Source organism: Halyomorpha halys, unplaced genomic scaffold (assembly GCF_000696795.3).
Source record: "Halyomorpha halys isolate HHAL.00 unplaced genomic scaffold, Hhal_1.1 Scaffold691.1, whole genome shotgun sequence".
Lineage (NCBI taxonomy): Eukaryota > Metazoa > Arthropoda > Insecta > Hemiptera > Pentatomidae > Halyomorpha > Halyomorpha halys.
The window spans coordinates 303,582-323,407 of NW_027113417.1; the positions used below are offsets into that span (position 1 = coordinate 303,582).

At 31.9% G+C, this 19,826-nt stretch overlaps 1 protein-coding gene across 1 annotated transcript in view; it reads right to left on the reverse strand.

Moving 5' to 3' along the window:
* The window catches only part of LOC106685418 (lysosomal proton-coupled steroid conjugate and bile acid symporter SLC46A3), a 49,490-nt gene extending 30,105 nt beyond the window's left edge, over nucleotides 1-19,385 (reverse strand). The window contains exons 1-7 of the mRNA XM_014428058.2: nucleotides 19,297-19,385; nucleotides 17,176-17,358; nucleotides 15,559-15,853; nucleotides 12,624-12,916; nucleotides 11,458-11,559; nucleotides 11,250-11,387; nucleotides 11,084-11,167 (exon numbers count right to left, since the gene is read on the reverse strand). Of these exons, the coding sequence (XP_014283544.1) occupies nucleotides 11,084-11,167; nucleotides 11,250-11,387; nucleotides 11,458-11,559; nucleotides 12,624-12,916; nucleotides 15,559-15,853; nucleotides 17,176-17,347 (1,084 nt within the window). The 5' untranslated portion in view covers nucleotides 17,348-17,358; nucleotides 19,297-19,385. The remainder of the gene's footprint in view (nucleotides 1-11,083; nucleotides 11,168-11,249; nucleotides 11,388-11,457; nucleotides 11,560-12,623; nucleotides 12,917-15,558; nucleotides 15,854-17,175; nucleotides 17,359-19,296) is intronic.
* Nucleotides 19,386-19,826: the final 441 nt, after the last annotated feature.

The window sequence follows — 19,826 nt, forward strand, 5'->3', positions numbered from 1 at the left end:
GTTAAATGATATGTCTCTGAGTAAATTAAGGTAAGGTAAATTATGAATAGAAATGTTAAATAAATGAATTGATTGTAGGATCATACAAATAATGGAAACTTTTGTAATAGATTGTCCCTGAAGATGGCCGAATTGGCCGAAACGTTGGACATGTGAATGAAATAAATGTTTTGAGACTATAATTTGGATAGTGTTGTTGAATTATTTAGTGTATTTATTTTGTTAAACCCATAAATGTCAATGTTTTTGTTATTAACGTTTCTTTCGTCTTTTATTAAAAATTATTATTTTAATCTATTTATTTTATCTTAATTTTTTGTTTTATTTATAATATTGTATATAGTTAGGGATATCTTTTGTAGAAGACTATACCCCCTCTCCCCATAATCAATAGTTAAAAAAAAAATGTACCTCTTAGATTAACTATGTAAGGCCCACACAATGAAATAAATTTTTAAAAAACAGATGGTACAAGAATAGTCAAGGAAACAGTAAAAAAAAAAAAAAAAATATGAAAACACATTTATATTATAAATTTTAAAAATCAGAAGTAATATTAACTGTTTGTCATTTATACTTTAGCCTTATTATTTTACCAGAAATTAAAGTGCTACTGAGTAAGCAATAAAAATGGCTCGTTAAAAATTGAATAAGTACTTATAATTAAACATTATTTGCTTAATTGAAATTCTATCAATAGGTAGATTCTCCACATCTCATTGTATAACTAACGCAAAATTTACTTTTTGTATACATTATACAGTTGTAAATATCAATAAATAAAATAAAATAAAAACATTTTTAACATAGCTAAATTTAAGCATAATAAATATTAGTTAGGTTTCTCGTTTGGAACAGGAACACTATGTAACGTAAAGCCATTATACAAGAAATTACCCACTAAATGCCAATTGAAGTTAAAAAAATACGCGAAATTTGGAAAAAATACCCGCATGAGCTGGTTTAGTAATTATGGAACAATGGTTCCGGCATTCCTTGAGCATTGTCATGAATTCAATTTAATTTTCAAGCACTCCAAATATTTCAATAAAAATAAATTTGAGAAAACACAAAAAAGCATCCTGACGGTGATCGAAATGTTTGAATATTTTTTCATCCTTTAAACTCAGAACCATAACATAAAATATACTTTGTTTTCTACACAGTCCACGGTTTTTAAAGCACAGAATTAAGAGAGTTGGCGACCAAGAGCTAAGCGAAGCATAGGTTCGCGTGTTTTTAATGATTATTGGTTCGACCACGAACTATTGTAAAGGAAATTATGGGAGAAATGTAAAATGGCTTTGCTTTTAAAAATTTTAAATTGATACTTTCTTTTTTAGGTAATACAATTAACCCTTATCAGTGGCTAGCTTTTTATTACGTGATCCTCGCTAGGGTTAGAGGTAGTTCAGGTAAATATACAAAAAAAAAAAACAGTATTGCAAGAATAAAATTTTTGTTAGCCATTATTTATCTTACACATATATGAGATTCAAATGATTATTATTTGTAAAAGGAAATAATATATAAGTGAAGATGTCAATTGCTCTGTTACGGATACTTAACTACTAAGCAGTCCTGCCAATTCTGTGGTTTTTTCAAATACCTGCTCAACGCCTTGAAAAACGGTATAACTTTAATAGTTACAGTAATGTCGCATACTGGCATAATGGTTAACAGTACAAGTAAAGTCAGTGAAGTAACTACTACTTTACCAATCAAAGAGGAAAAAGTGTTAGCTAGTACCATGGTATATCTACTTGATAGTTACAATCATGACAGCATTAACTATCAAGACAGTTTTACTGTCGGACTGGGTCTGATTGTTAGTATTACAAGTAATAAAAATGGACTAACAGTTGCATTAACTGCCACATTTAACTGTCAAATGCACATGCCTTGACAGCGAACTGTCGCAACATTACGAAATGTAATTACGATAGGCGGAAAAACATTGTTCTTATATATTTGCTCAAGAAACTTAAAATTATATCAACTACAGGACCCTGAAACAAATGGACCATGGATAACAAAAACGAATTTGTTGAAGAACTTAAAATCAGGGAGTTTCGATGTTTCGCTTTGTAACCTCTCGCGTAACATACGACCGCAGTGACAAAGTACAGCTGTCATGTGAGAGGTGTAAAAAAATTAAAAACCCAAAGCATGGGAGAAAACTTTGTAAACATAGAAGTAAAACTGGTAATTTGGATATAATTTTTTACAATAAGCATAGACCACATACATGATACCATTGTAATATAAGTATAAATTAATATAAAAATACAATGACAATGAACTATTTATCAAATTATAATTATATTATATGTAAAAAGACAAACTTGAAAATCTTCATCTCAAGAAGTTCTTTGATAAGACCTCAAAATTAAATATAACATAAGAATTCATAATTCTATAATATGACAGGTCTGTTTGAACACATTAGAAATCTCACATAAACCCAATATATAATTGTCTTAAGTGCTACTATTTTAGTTAGGTCAGATCATTTATAATGTAATCATGCAAATTTTGACATTATGAATACCAACTAGCATATCTACTCAAAGAATACTTCTGTAAGTTTCAATTAATGACAAATAAGATTAAAAAACAAAACAAAATCTTCTGTACATATTTCTACAAAAATAGAACAATTCTATGTTTGTAATTAATTTGCGAGCAATGATAATTTCAAATTATACACTTTATTAAGTTTATAAAATAAAAATTTGGATGTTTACGACATGTGTAATCAGGAATAATTTATAAAATCTAAACAACATACTATACTCTCACTGTTTTTAATACAATACCTACACTATAACGTTTAAAATTCGCTTCCATAATGCTAAAATTATCAATATTAAATTACTATTTTGTCACATGTTTTAATTGTCAAAATTTACCTATTAGCTCATAGTTGTCTTGTATGTTACTGTCGGACTTTAGTAATCCGAATTTTTCGATTATTTTTTTGAGTTTGTATAAAGTCGGGGTCGAGGGTCTCATAATCTGATTCTACCCCTTGCCGCAGACACCGGAAGACTCCGAAGATGCCGCGACAGCGAGGCCGCCCTCCTATATTATCTATAGTGGCATGCAAACCAGGAACTGGCTTGCACCTACCTCCTCACCACAGCCGAGGACCTGCTGGTAGGCACCGATCGAGAGAGACGTTTGAACGTGTCTCTTTCTCATACGAACACTGGGCAAAAAGTACATATTTTTTACCATTTTACCCACCACACACTAGAACGAGGGACGCAGAAGTAACCGCGGCAGCGAGACTTCCAATCCAGTCACCAGATAAGCGATCACCATTTCTTAAAATTAGAGACCGACCAAATTTTTGTTATCATAATTGATATAATTTAAATAGTATTTTCAGCTAACACAGTTGCCCTTCCCGGGAATTAATATTTGAATTAGAAGGAAATATATCCATGTTCATTAATTACCAGTAAAGTCTTACAATTTCAACACCCCCACAATTTCTACACTAAAATAAATAAAAAATTCAACATACACTCAAGATACCTGGACTCTGTTTCATAATAAAAGCTAATAGTATTAGTTCATAGTACAAGCGTTAACTAGTGTGGTAATAATACTAATACTTATTTTTTTCTTGATAGGGATGACTATTAGTGATTTTACAGGAATTAAAAAATACTATAGTACAAGTTACTATTGTACAAGTCAGTGTAATTGAATTAAAATAAATATACAAGACTAATAGTATTAGTTTATACTTCATTATGAAACAGGGCCTTGAAGTAAGAAACGGACTGTATACAGTTACTATTTAGGAATATCCTATTTGGACTCTGTCATCAATAAATATTTTGTATAATTTACTATGTGGTCTTGACACACTTATTATTTATTACATATTATTATCATTAATTGTTAATAAATCTCTTTTCACTGTTATAACCAATCTTTATCCATATTTAAATTATTTAATAATAATAATAAATTTTATATTAATTTTGGGGACACCCTCCTTTAGAGTAACATTAAGAGAATAGTAGATGGACTTTAGAGTTATAAATAAAACTTCCAAGCAACTCATGCAGATCAAGTCTTCTTTTTCTGATAGCTTTCTATCTATAGATCAAGTCTGAGTTTTCTTATAGCCAGTAATAGGTCCGAAGGCAGAAAGAACAGCTATATTAGGAAATTGTGTGCATAAATCTGTATCTTCGATCTGAGGGGAAAGATTTGTATCAGTGCAAAGCATTGTTGGGAGATTTTTGTACTATGGCAAGGAGGATGTCCACTGTACCAAATGCTGAGTTATACATCCACTGCATATATTTTATTTACTGTGTTGTACTGTTGTTCAGATCATATCCATGGAACATCCACTTTACAATATTATAAACTTTATAAAAAATATAATTGGAAGTTATTATTGCTCATTCATTCAAAATAAAATACATAAGTTTACATTTTATATGTAAATATAAAGCAGTTGAAAAATACATAAATTAATTTAATTGTAAATCATTCATCTAACATCACCATTCCTGGAATTAATTGAGTCAGTGACACTATCTTCATTTGTAGGATTTTCTGTATCCATTGCTTCTGGAGGAGTGTAGATATAATATCCAACACTGAAAATAAAATAATCAGAACTATTATTGTTTTTTGTTTTACACTTTTGATTTATGAAAATAAATAAATTGAAAAGAAATGGGGAAAGTCAGCAAGGAATAAAGATGGTATCAGGTCAGATTAATAAAAATAAAATCAGTCGGAAATTTTAAAATAAAATACCCATTAATATTAATCACACTAATTCTTAATAAATTAATTAATTACACCATTGGTATGGATTCAATGTAAATATGAATTGTAATTTAAAAAATCTGGTATAAAAGTAAATATGTTATAATTATAAAATGTAAAAATAAAATGGAAACATACAAGAGATACAGAAAAAAATACAATAAGAATAAATATAAAATAATTTCTTCTCTTAAATATAATTACTCTCTTAAATATAATTAATTTATGTAATCTTTTTCTGGTTTCTTTCAATAGATATTGTTTCACTTTTACATTTATCTGTATGTTTGTACAAATTCTTTTTTTTTATAATATCAATTGCATTTGTAGACTTACAAAATGAGGCAAAATGTCTGCTTCTAAATATGAACTAAATAAAATGATAAAAAACTATGAATAAAATTCTAATGAACTAAATAAAATCTGCCCTGGAGAATTAAGTCTTTTCAAAGAAATTAAAAGTAAATTTTAATTAGAGATATTTAATAGTAAAGAAGAAGCCTCAACTTGGATAATGCATTAAAAAGACAATACTTAAGAATACAGTTATTGGATGATGTTACTAAGGTAAGGACTTTAGAATTATTCTTAGACGGGGATACAAAAGAATGGTACAGTTCCAATTTAATTAAGCTATCATCATCTGACTGAGACAATTGGAAACCAATATTTTTGTTGTTTTTTAGCCAAAAAAGGTTGTCAAATATTCCTAACACTTTTAATTATAGCTATATTTTTCAATCTTTAATTGATTTTTTGCTTTAGTAGGAACATTTAATACTCAAGGCTAATAAAGGTGCTTTAGAATTAATTATGTAGAACTGAGCCACTTGGTTGTAAAACATGGTAACTGAAAAAAGGAAATTTTTTAAAATCTTTAAAATTAGCACCAAAGCAACAGGTGAAGCAAGTACCATGTTAATGTGGCAGTAGGAGAATAATGACAACAATGAGTTGAGATGGACCAAACAACATTAATAGTTACTTAAAAAAAAAATTAATATCTGTTTCTCTAATTATTCTAATGATTATTAAAAGCTGTTGATGATATTGGATTGAAGTGTCCTATAATTAACGATAAACTTGTGAAGTTATTAAAATCAAAACTATGCCGTAATAACAACGTTCTTAAAATCATAAGTGATGTGATTTTTTTGAAAGCCAGGCTCTGGAACAGTCTGAAGGTAGTTCACATACTTGCAGCTAATGCTCATAATCTCCCTTCCAAACAGAGATTCACCTTTGGCCTGCTAAGAGGTGAAACTCTTTGAACCACCTTCAGGTCAAACCTTTTGAATACCTAATCTAGCCGATAATAATATGTATTGGTTTTTTTAAAAATCCCTCTAATGCCATCAACAGTGAGTCAATTTCTTTACCTTTCCAATTTACCACTTTCCAGATTCTTACTTGCAGGTACCAGGTACCTATTATTTAATACCTGTAAATTAATGCACAAATTATTTGTAATATAGGCCTCTTCTGTAGGGCTTACTACAGGGGAGAAATATATATTTCCTAATATTATTAATATTTTTGGTGCCCAATCCCATTCTCCATTTCCTGATATTGACATTACAATATTATTTAATATATAATATCGTAATTAAATAGTAATTCAGTTATGCGACCTTATTCTATTTCAAAATTTTTTAAAATCTTATTTTCCTCTTTTCATTATATTGTAATATTTATTCTTTAGAGTAGTTCGATAAACCTTAAATTATTTACTATGATAATCATAATTGTTAAGAACATGAGATAAAAAATTAAAAGATGGTTTATAAAAGTTAACAACAAAAATATTTTACCATGAAATAGATCTCTAAAAACATTTCATCTATTTTAAATTATTGTTTTAATATTAGTACATACCATAGTTTTATCAAAATATATTTAGAAAATTGCTAAATTTATATATTTTCACTATATTTTTTCAAATTCAAAGTACTGACCTAAAAAAAGGGATTGGTATCTGAAATTTGAATGTGGATGTTTTGTAAACAAACCACCAGACAAAGATTAGATAATAATAATCTTTTTTGTTCAAAATATAAATGTTTGTGAAGGAATTAAAATTGAACATGTGTTATCACAAAAAATTAACTTATTCATGATACATTTGCACCTGCTAGCAGTTGCTCAGATGAGGTATCAAACCGTTTCTCTAACAATATTAATATTGTTTTATTACAATATTAATAAAATTTTAATTTGGAGCTCAGTTCTAGCTGATTGAAATCTTTCACCTAAGTAATACTATCTCACTCACTGTTGGGCGTTACAGTACTTGTAGGACCTGGGCCTCTGCCACCATTCTTCCCCATGCCTCACTGTCTCCAGCGAGACTCCTCCAATTTTCAATTCTTATCCCTCTCAAATCATGTTCCAAATCATCCAGCCACCGACACCTGGGTCTGGTCTGCCCCTTTTCCTTTTTCCTCCTGGTGCACCATTTAGCATCCTTTTAGGGAGCCTGCAGGGCTCCATTCTTTTCACATGTCCCAACCATCTTAGCCTGCTGTTCTTAATAGCACAGAGAATATCAGGCTCTCCATACAATTCTTTTAGTTCGTCATTGCTTCTGATTCTCCACCTGTGATCCTCTTTAACGGCACCAAAGATCTTTCTCAGGACTCTTCTCTCCCAAACCAGTAGAGCTCTTCTATTTTCCTTGGTTAGAGTCCATGTCCCACTGCCATACATTACCACTGGCCTAATTATTGTTTTGTACAACCTACCTTTGCTACCATTCTGCCCTTAATTCCTACTTCTAAATTATTGTTCTCCATCACAACTCCTCCCAGGCACTTGAAAGTACTGCAGCTGTGAAACATGTTTTCTCCCACATCCACAATATCTCTTCTCTTCCTGGTCTGTCTAGAGGTATGTTTTCATACATTTAGTCTTTTCACTATTTATATTAATTTCTAAATCCTGTGCTGCTCTCTTGAATTCTTCTACAGCACCGGCTAGTGAAGTAATACTATAACAGTAAGAAATTATGGCAGTGATTGCTAACCTTAACTCTCCAATAATTAAATTTGGTAAAGATAACTCATGATTAAATGATTGAACAAAATGTCTACATGTATTAGTAAAACATTGTATTACTTGCAATGGTTGTCACCATCACTGTCATTGTGATACTTAAGCATTAGTTAGCTTTATACACGGGAGTAAATAGTAAGGTATCAAGTTGAGTTTTCTTCCAGTTGATTCCCTTAGAATCATCCTAAATAGAAGCATAAGATGTTTGTTGACCATCTGCTATTTTCATTTCCACCCTCTTACTCTTTCTCCTTCTAGCGATAAATTCGATCCTCAATCTACTTATACCATTTGGTGTTCAATGTGGTGAGTATTATTCATACCTGTTCTAAACACTTACGTTGACGCTCTTCTATTTTTTCCTTCACTGAGAGTATTGGTGGTTTCAAGGAAGCTATTAGTGTTAATAGAGAGGAACTGAAATTGAGTCCTAAGCAGAAGTGGCTATCACTACGAAACTTATCCGTTTTATATATATGACGGTACAAAGTTAAAATTTGTGGTGAAAATATGCCCCGATCTCTTTAATAGTTGCAAAGAGGTTTCTTTTTAATCCTTTTAGTTTTTAGTTTCGCTTGATTTCCAATAAGACACATTGTTCACTGGCGTGCTTGGTCTCGTACAGATGCTTTCTACAATTTCGAATGTTGGACTCAGAGATAGTAACTTTTTTTTTTTATCAACACGGTAATGGAAATTGATTGACTTGAATTTTGAGAGTGCAAACTAGTGAAAACTTAGTCATTTTTCTTTTTTGACAGTTATTGGCTACAGAAGCCCCTAGCTAGAGCCGCGTCGTAACCGAGCGAGTTAAAGAGCCAACTTTGACTGGGTCGTGACTGCAGCGGCGCCTGTTCGAATCCGGTCTGGGCGATCGACTTTTAATTCTGTGGTGGTCCCACTTAATGAAATCTTAACCCTCACCAGGCTTAGAATATGGTGATAATCTATAGATAACCCACAGTCCTATAGGTCCAATGGATTAGAGATAATCAAGAAATCAGTTTTTGAAGTGTTTGTTATTTTTAAAATATTAAATAAAATAACGATTTTAATTAGAATTTTTGTTATTTCTATTGATTAAGGAAAATTGTTCAGGAAACAAATAATCTAATCTGAAGAGCTACTTTATCTTTAAGTGTCCGCGGCCCCACTAGGTTAGAGACGGTTCTGATTTTTTGTTTTCTGAACCCTCATGAAAAAAATAATAAACAAATAAATACATACATATTACAAGGTAATAAAATATGCGTATTATTGACATTTTCCCTTAGACTGCTAAGTGGCATTATAGGGATCCAGGGTCCAATGAAGGTTGTTTAGACAAGTGGCTAACGCCAGTGGTTTTATGTAACGTGGAGGGATCGTTCCGTTGCCAATGGTCCTGACAACGACTATATAAAGCTTATATTCTGGTATAGTTAAAGGGAAGTTGCCAGAGATATACTTGTAGTTTGTTTTCGCATGGATTTTGACTTTGATAGAAATATATCATCTTCGAAATTCATACTTATCGCGCCATGTATTATTTCACAAGATAAGGTTATGGTTATATAAAAATGGTTAATTGATGATGAATAAATTATTATTATATAAATAAATATATTCACAAGTTCCTGCCGAAAATAACTATGATTAAATCATAGGGATTCCTGAAAATTTTATCACCTAAAAGCTAGTGTTGTCATAACATACGAAACTCAGAAAAGCTGGCAATTTTTCTGTAGAGGTGGCTATGTATAATTGATTATTTTTATTTCCAATTAAAGGTATGATGCATTATACATCAAAAGACCTCGACAATTCATGTAAATAGGTTATGTAGATGGTTAAAAGATGAATTGACAGGATAATTTTTATAGATATTCGCTGTAAATCCTCGCAGAATGTATAATTCACTCCGTAAGATTTGTTCTTACGGTCGTGAAGGGAGTGGCAAGTTTTACAGGTATTCGCTGTTCTATCCTTTTCCAGATTCTGTTCTTCCATCCTGTAAGGACCTATCCTTACAGAATGGAAATTCCAATCCGTAAAGTATCCTCTTAGGTTGTGAAAGAGAATGCCAGTCCTGCAGGTATTACTGTAGGTCCTGACGATAAAGGTAAGATCACAGAAAGTAGAAATGAAATAAGAGTCCAATATAAAAAATAAAGTTCAAATAATCTGATCCATTCTGTATATTGTTACTTAATGACAATATACTAGGGGACTGGAAATTAAAATAAGAAAAAAAAAATACTACTGTTTATGAAGCTCTCTTTTGAGGTGAGAAATTGAAAATGGGAAAACACTAAGCTAGGATCAGTATTAGCACAAGTCGCAAATATTCAGTAACCTTATCACAAAACGTTAATATAAGATTTTATGTTGTAAATCGAAGTGAAAAAGATTTTTTTCAATGGATAATTTGATGGGCTGACTCCGGTATGGGTGGTACCAGAAGGAGAGGACGACCACGTTGAGGTTGGGTTCAGGATGAGGAAAGAGACCTGGAAAATCTCGGTATAAGGAACTGGATGAGGAGAGTGTTGTGCAGAGAGGACTGGTCCAAGTTGTCAGGGGAAGCCAAGGCCCACCTCGGGCTGTAGAACTACGCAATTAGTTAGTTCACAACTATATTTCTATTAAAATGTTAGGGACTTATCGTTTTAGGAGACTTATCTATATTTGGCCGAACAGTAAACTAATAGAACTTTTTGAGCAGAATAGGAGGGAAAGTATGCGTTATAGAATCTCTATAAGATCTTACCATCCTAGCTTTAATGATAAAAAAAAGTTTAAATCTAAGAGAACTGTGATATAAATGTAAAGGGGGTACATGAGATATGGCCTCAGGGACATAGGTGAAAATAGTGAAGAAAATATGCCAATAACTAGCGAAATGGTCTTCTGCAAAAGAAAGTAGAGGCAACAGTTCAGACATTAAACCAATCATACGACATTATATAAATACCTATTGAAGTACCAGAAGTCTTAGAGGATCTAATACATACCCTAAGAGAAAGAAAATCAGCAAGTTGAAACCAGCACTGACGCAATAGATAGCTCCAGGCCAAGTCTGGTGGTAATTGGAGAATATGTACTGGTAAAGGTAATTCGCAGCGAAAGGAAAGCCGATACTCGCTATTGATCCGAACCCGAGGAACAGACCTAGAATAAAAATAACTGGTTACTTATACCATTATAACTGTTAACATTTTACTTGTTAATTCTTGCTATAATTCAGAACCTAAATCCTCGTTCCTGATGCACATGCTGAGAATGAATTGAGGAATAGCTAAGGTGACATACTTCAGCAGATCCAACAGGGAGACTAGAAAACATAATAATCCGAGTCTTTTTTAATATGTAAGGCATATTATATACTGGTAGTTATTTAAGTGTGTGTTGCTTACCCAAATACAATTCCAAAACTGTCTTAACAAACGCCAATGCTAATGAAGACACTGTAGTCATGAGAGAACTTGACATGCCAATCTTGAATCCACGCCAGTTCAGAAATCTTTTGAGCAGCATAGGTACCGTGATAGCCCCTAAAATAACAATAAATATTATATAAATTTAAAGGGAGAATTATTTTACGCTGTATAACGCTATCATTACCTAATACGCAGACGACCGTGTGGTAGGTTACGTACATAGTCGACTGATTTAGGGTGAAGCCGAACGCTTGCTGTGTGAAGTAAACTGTTACACTGCCTTCCGCTAAAAATAGAAAAAATTTATTAAAGGTTATCACGTTACATGAGAACAATGCTCATCATAATTTAAAATAGTTATTAATATATGTTGTTTATTCCTTTTATTTATTTATTTTTTTGATATAAATGTTTTCTAAGATTATAAGAATATTTTCAAGTAAACGTTGTTAAATCTAAATATATTCCATGTTACAAAATAGTTGTCACAAATGTTCAATGTTGTCGCAAAATATATGTTAGCTTCGACAGAGCGGTAACGAACCTGGCTCAATAACGCTGGAGTATGGCTCAACATTTGAAAAGACAACTGGCATTATGTATGTATCTTTTTCAAGAAGATTTTACAGGTTTTGTCAACTGATGAACCTGTCATTTCTCCCTAAATCCTTGAGAAAGCATTGAACTTCATTTTTTATCTCCCCATTGAGCTCAAATACTTTTTGGCTCATTTTCACACTGAATGCCAATTCCGGTTTATATAGAAAGTATCTGTAGGATATGTAATTCAAATGAAGACAATTTGTCGATAAAGTCATAACAACTTTCGAAACAAAATTAACTCAATGCCAGCTGGGACCACAATAAACACGGAACAGTACTCCTAGACCTACCTTCCATATTTGGCCAAGTGAGAATATCTTCTCGGAAGGCAATTTACTTCGTGCGAGGAGGTGAAACATGAGGTTCAATGCATTCTTAAAGACGTGGCGGGATACTAGTAAGACATGGGCATAAATATGATGTTGTAGGTACCTTGAAAAGGCATAGAACGAACTGAGAATTACGACTATAGTTCAGTATGCTCAAAATTTAAATTGATGTCAATATTATTGAAAATCAACGGAATTTTAAATTCCTAAAGAAAAAAGATACATTACTTTTGGGATTAACCTTGTGAAATATTTTGATTCTCTTTGCTTTAACAGAGGTGCTTAAACTGGACAACACAAGAAACCCTAATTTATTAAAATTATGATTTGTAATTATAATGATTGAATGCGTGGCCATGTGAATGTTATATTAAATCATTGAGAAATATTCACACTGCATAATTTTTATGAATGTTACCTGACAAGTAAGCATTAATCAGAGCATGGCTGAACAGCATCAACCATATGACACCTATGTTGGTCCTCGACTTGAAGAGCTCACGAAGGCGTTCAAAAGTTTCGGCCACTCCACGCCTACTGTCATCGGGCTCCTGCTCTTTGACAAAGTAGAAGAGTAGGATCAAAGCGACTCCTTGTAGTGCTACTGGAATGACGAAGAACCACTCGAAGCCGACTTTATTGAGGATTAGGCCACTGACGCTATCTCCTGCGATGGTACCGAGAGCGATAGACACTAAGTAGAGTTGTAACCTGGAGCAGGAATATAATAATTTTTTAAAGACTAGAAATTATACACTTTCGAAATAATATTAATGCTTTTTACATTGACATTATCTTTTATGATCAGTGTGATGTGTTGGTAACATTGATTATTATTATCACTTATTAGTTTGGTAACACAATTAAATGCTTTCATTGTAAACAACAGCATTTACCTACAGACAAGACCTGTCGAGAAAGAAATCAATAAGAAAAAATAAAAGAAATAATGGCAACACAACCCGTAAATTATAATGAAGTTGCCTTCATTCTAATTTCAAAATTCGTACCGCCTATAACCACATCAACTCTCCTTGATTTTCCAGAACTACCACAAACAGAAACACAAAATTAATCACAGTCGCTCTTTAACAAACTTTTCTCTCAGGAAATATAAAGCTATACCAACTAAAAGACCGCGAACTGTTAACTCTTTTGACAGGGATTCACCCCCTCCGCCAAGATCAGAAATTTCCGATCCAATACTTCCCATTCCAAAAAGTTCTAATTTCAATAACTACAATAAAATGAAAATACGGAACTCATCAGATGAAAAGGAAACTGTCAATATTATAGGTCAATCTTTCTACAATTTTGTACAAGAAAACAAACAAATCATAAATAGTATATCACCATATCCGGAAACAATAATACACAACAATGGAATAGAGACTCAATATTCCAAAACTTTCATAATAAAACGCACTTATATTTCTATTTTATCAATTATATTCTATCATGTCACGACCGAAACTGATCAAATGCGTCAATAATTTAAACATTATTCAATTTAACTGCCGGAGCATTAATAATAAATTTCAAGAACTAATTTATTATATGGATATAAATAAGGTACATATCGCGCTGCTGCAAGAACTACTTTACGAAACTAGACTAGACTTCATTAGTATGCCTGGGAGTCAAGTTCGAAAGGTAAAGATCATTTCACTATCCAACCTAACGTCTTTCTACGCCCATGGTTCTCTAACACTTGTGTTAAGTTAAACAGAAAAGAAATAGTCTTACAAGATTAAGAATTAACCATGGTCGTATAAATCGCGGCTTGACACTAATTAAAGTTAAAAAAAAATGATAAATGTTCAACATGCAATTCCATCGAGGACCCATTACACATTATACTAAAATGCAGTAGATATGTTAAATATCAGATTAAATATCCCCTCATCTAAAACAATAGTGCTTTCCTCCAAGGGCTGGCAGATCTAGATAGGGCTACCATTCAATCTTTGTGAAAATTTATGGAAGAATTCAAAGTGAATTTTTAAAATTAAATAAATAATAATAATTTACATCTTTATCTCCATCCTATTGTAATATAACAACAGGGGCAGCATAGGACTCCAACGGGAGTCTTGAGCTGACGAAGGAAAAGAAAAAACCATTGATAATTTAAGTTTGTATTTTTTTTACTTAGTACTCAATAATGAAGATGTCATGGACCAATGCTGATCAATTTTGAAAATACTTAAAGTTCTCCTCTGTGTCATACTATAAACCTAGAAAATGCAATAGAATGTCACAACTATTCGCTAAATATAACTTAGGTAATATAGCAATTTCACTTAGTTCAATAATCATTTGGTGGTCAAAAGTAAATTAATTTTGAACTATATACTAAAAGCTGACTTGTTGACTTAAATTATTGTTATTTATTAGGGCTGAGTCATTACTTCCCAGAGTTATTATCTCACAGCGGTTATTTGAATTAGAATGAGAAACATCGTATAAACTTATTTTTTACATCTCTAGTAACTTTTCTTTCAGAACTCTAGATAAATATTGGGAAAATATATTTCTGGAAGAACAGTACTTACCCATTTATTATCATCTTTCGAATTAATGCTAATTTCTGGGCAGTTGTGATGATTTTATCAATATAATCATCGATGATCATCAAGGATTGTAATTAAATAAGAACATTAGTGTACAAATCACAGCATTTATTCAACCAATATATACTCATGGAAGTGATAAGACATGATGCACCAACAGAACGTCAACAAAACACATACAACCTTTCTTCCATCTCTTCTACACAGCGTTGCCATTACAGATTATAAATATTTCAACAATTGTGTCCCTAAAAGTCAGTAAAGTATAAAAGGATGAAGCAATAGGATACGATATTTATAGTAATTTATTTTAAAACAAAAGATTATGGGGTCGTATATTTTAAATCACTATCGCATAACATCAGTATGAAGCTTTATTTGTTTTCCTATATTACACTTACCTAGATAAATAAATTATGTGAAAGAAAAATTGACCCTCTTAAGAGAAAAATGAGAGAATAACTGATAGAATTACCTAGTTAATTCGGACCGGAACTTTATAAGACCAAGTGTGCCCAGGAAGGGAGTGCGTAGAGAAAATCGCACCATCAAAGTTTTTTGTGGGAAGCATATTTTTACGGAATTATGGATTTTTGGAGGGAACTTGATTTTTGTGGTGTTTAAACTTGGGGAGACTTGCAAAAGAGAGAAGAAAGAAAACAATAACGCGCCTATACCTTTCCTACATAAGCAGATAACAAAATATATAGATATATATTTATTGTTGAGTGAAAGGATTTTGGGAAGATTGATTTTTAGATACCGTTAAACATGACTCACTTCATTATCCTCTCCTTTGGAGTGGTGTTGCTGATGACCAAGCAGTTTGCACCCAGTTGCAAAATGTTTTGTCCAAACATTCCTCCGACAGCTGCCTCGATCATCGTCGAAATCCATGCCGAAGAAGACCAGCTTAAGGAAGCGAAGATGTAAACGGCTGCTGCAACTAATTCTGCAGCCACGCCGATGTACAGCAGAGGACTGCTTCGACCTCTGGTGTCCCTCCATGCCCCGAAGAGCCCTACGGATACGCCTGAGCAGACTGACCGCACGATGTTCCTCGTCGTTGCTATCTCTGAAGAATAGTAAAATATATAACGTTAATGGATAGGAATAGATTATAAAAATATTTTTATAGTAAAATAAATTAAGATTACGGGGTAAAACAGGCGATTTTAAATTTCTATAAAAAAATGATTAGAAGTACTTAATTTCTATTAGATCAAACGTGCAAAATATCAGCTCTATATGTGTTAGAAAAGTTAAATTATTTTTTATGTTTATTTGGAATGACCACTTTACGTTGGTGTTAGTAATGCAAAATGGATAATTTGACGTTTAAACGAATTTTATGACTAACTAAAGGAGAAACAGAGAGAGCTGTTTAGAGAGACTGAAAAATCGAGTGTGCTTGATTTCTCCCAATATTAGGATTGGGAGAAATCAAGCACACTCGACTTTGAATTGTTAAACTGTATTATTCTTTGTAGAAACGTTAATGTTCGTTATTCCTACCTCATGAAACAAATTTTTATCGTATCAGAACGATAAACATTTTTGTTTGTTTAATTTTTGTTGTTTTAGCTGATAAGTGGATGTTGTACGGACCGGACTACATTTTTGGATTTGTTTTCGGTCCGTACATTTTAATAATGAACCTTTATCGACCAAGAAAAGAATAACAATTGACGTTTTTTGTTGAAGTTATGTAGAATCCAAAAATCAAACAGATGTTCTTTCTAATATGTTATTTTTTGTATTTGAGTTGTGTGACTGAGGTCTTTCAGATATCAGTTCAGAAGTTGACCAAGTTTCGAATGTGTTAGATTTCAATTGAAATATTGTCAATAATAATATATATTTAACAATGGAAACTATTATGGTAGAATAATCATTAAAAATATCTTTTTTAATGATTATTCTACCATGAAGTTACTATGTATTACGAAAATGTAGCCAGTTAAACACAAATGTTTTTTAATAAATTATTGATTTCTATGCTTGGTAGTGTGCAGTACCAAAGGAATCATCATTATATAAGTTGTGATGAAAATCCATGAAAAATTGAGACAAAATGTTTTTATTATGTGATGCTCGTAAAACTGAATAAAATGTTTGTAGTTTTAAAAACATTCCTTGCCAATCAATAAAATTTAAAACTTGGAAAATACCTCAGCTGGATCTTGTTTGGTTTTACTGTATGTTTTCCTCTGCTCAAAATGAAGTAGTTTAAAAAAATAAATAAATAAAATCAAAATACTCCATAAATATATAATTTGATTTGTATGTGATGCGATTTTCGATTGTTCATATACACCAATCGAGATGGAAATAAAAACACTTTTGAAATTTATAACAAGTATAATTTTTAGAAAACATTCTGTATATCGTACTCACCTGTGGCCAGAGCGACCAGGTCGTCCTGATGACAGATGAACTCATTGATATCTGAAGGGATTTGAGGACTGCAGACCTTCTGGGCGATCAAGTTGGGTACGACGGTGTTCACTAGGGCAGTCCCGAAGGTGGATACAAGGACGGGCTTCACCACGTCCAACGCACTGACCATCTTTATCGCACCTGTCGTTACAATATTATTTATTGAGTTTCATAATCTAATCTCTTATCTATTATGTACCTTTTCCTCCTGCCTGGCCATGAAAACATCACTTCTCCAAAAATATCTACTTCAGTCATACCGCGAATCTCTATTTACGTCATTAGGAACTCTTATTGAGCTGATGATTCATGTAATGGTTATGGTGGAGGAAGGGGAAAGAGGGATGGAATTAATCCAACAAGTGGGTTCATCAGTCTTTTTGGATAATATGGATAAATGTATGAGGTCTATGGAACAGCATCTTTCCTTCTGCTCTGTTCTCGATCAAACATTATACACTACTTACCTCTCATACACCCATTCCTTCAATAACATATAAAAATTATTTTATTCCCGAAATTTTCTTTTCGTAATTTATTGAGTTAATTAATTTTTATTTCCATTTTTGATTTCTTGAGTTAATTGATTTCTATTCTCGCTTATGTATGGAATATATTGTACGGGATAGCATTGCGATAGTAAAAGAAGTTCGAATACTTTTTTCAATACCGAATATTCAACAGATGAACACAATATATTTTAAGGTTCCCAATGTACAAATAACCAAGTAATGGTTTGTGTATCTGTTTATAGAACTAAGGTTACATATTTCAGACAGGTATATGCATAGGACATTATTGTAACATATCTTCTAAAATCTACTTATTGGAAATGCCACTTTATATTATCGATTTTAAACTGATAAAAAAGCGCTCAAAACTGATAAGAATGGCAGATCCTAAGCGATGCATTGGACGAATAAAATACTAGAATAAAATGCAAAGAATTTACTGCTGCTTAATTTAATATTGGTCGATGTGCTTTAAAAATGCAAGATTTTAATGCTACGAGAGAAAAACTGAAAAAAATAATTTTTCACGTACTTAAAAGTCGTGATTAGCACCTCAAAAAAAACATACATAAGAAAAATTTTCAGGTAAAAGTATCATCATTTTGGAATATTAATACGATCTCTTTAACTTCAACAATATTTATAATTGTTCAATTAGGAAAAAAAGTTAACTTACTGATTTGTAACTTAATTTTTATTATCATTGTTATTTTTATTTATATTTATTCTTTCTCGATCTTTATTTATTTCAACTTACTTAATTTTCCATCTTTTAGTATGTTTTTTTTCCTCATATCTACTTTTTTATTTCTACGTGTTCATTTTAAACCTAATAGTTTACTTACTTTTTTTATTTCTTCTTTTTGTTCATTTGTAAATAATTTTCTTTTAACTTATATTTATACAATTTTTAGCTTTACCTTAATTTACTTTTTGTATCTTAATATCCTACATTGTCAAACTATTTACAGTTGTTTTTGTTTTGTATCTTTTAGGCCTGATGAAGCTCTACAAAGTGGGGCGAAACGTCGGCAACTAACTAGTTGTTAACTAATTTTTGTTCTCTTTGATTGCAGCCCCGACCAAATATAATATAAATTTATCGTTCGTTTACAAAAAATTTAGCACCCCGCGCCCGTATCAGGGATGTCTGTTGCGAAAGGTTTAAATTCCTATTCATCCAAGCTGGAATTAAAAAAAAAAAAAAAAAAATATGTTATGGGAAGGGTGTCCATTAGAAGAGGTTTTGTTGTAAATGTAATGAATATAATTTTGTTTTGATGAGGGGTACTCAGCATTACAAAAATCAAAGTAGTGATACAGAGATGTCGAAAGTTTGAGAAACACCAGACTAGGTCCATTTTGAACCTATTTCTAGCACAAAGATATGTGCTACCATAATTTCCAATGCTCAATGAATATTCAAATCTAGCAATGTATTGAGAATCGATATGTTCAGCCACCGATCTTCGATAGCACTCATTACAGATATTTATCTACGCATTTATTAGATGTGACAAACCGCACAGTATAGTCAGTCATAGTACTACTGGTTGTATATGGTTACCTTTTCTTATTTGTTCCACCTTCCTATTATAACCTCCATGATTATAAAGTTCTCTTCCTATAGACCAAACAAGAGCTTTCCTATACACCAAACAAAAAAAAATGGTGGCCTACAAGGTTATCCCTACTCCCAACTAATGAAGCACTGACTCTCCATGTTAGAAAGCCCAACAGAGATGGAATTTTGTACAATACTTTTCGCTTGAGTGTTAAGCTTAACTAATAACGATAAAAATTTTCCCGTTATTTTGTTAAATATTAGTGTAAAGAATGTTTCTTTCTTCTGTAGAATTAATTAAAAAAGGTTTTTTTCTGCAATTCAAAATAAACTTTCTTTTTTTCATTTTCACCAAATATATTATCATTGACCAGGGGACATCAATATCATTAAAGTTTAGAAATAAAAATTTTATTTTCTCAGTTTACCCCTTATCTGACCATTTATGACAAAGAGAAATTGTTAGAGAGGTATTCATCAGATAACCAACCAATTCTAACCAGAGTGGTCAAATTTCCATTCCATGGGACTGG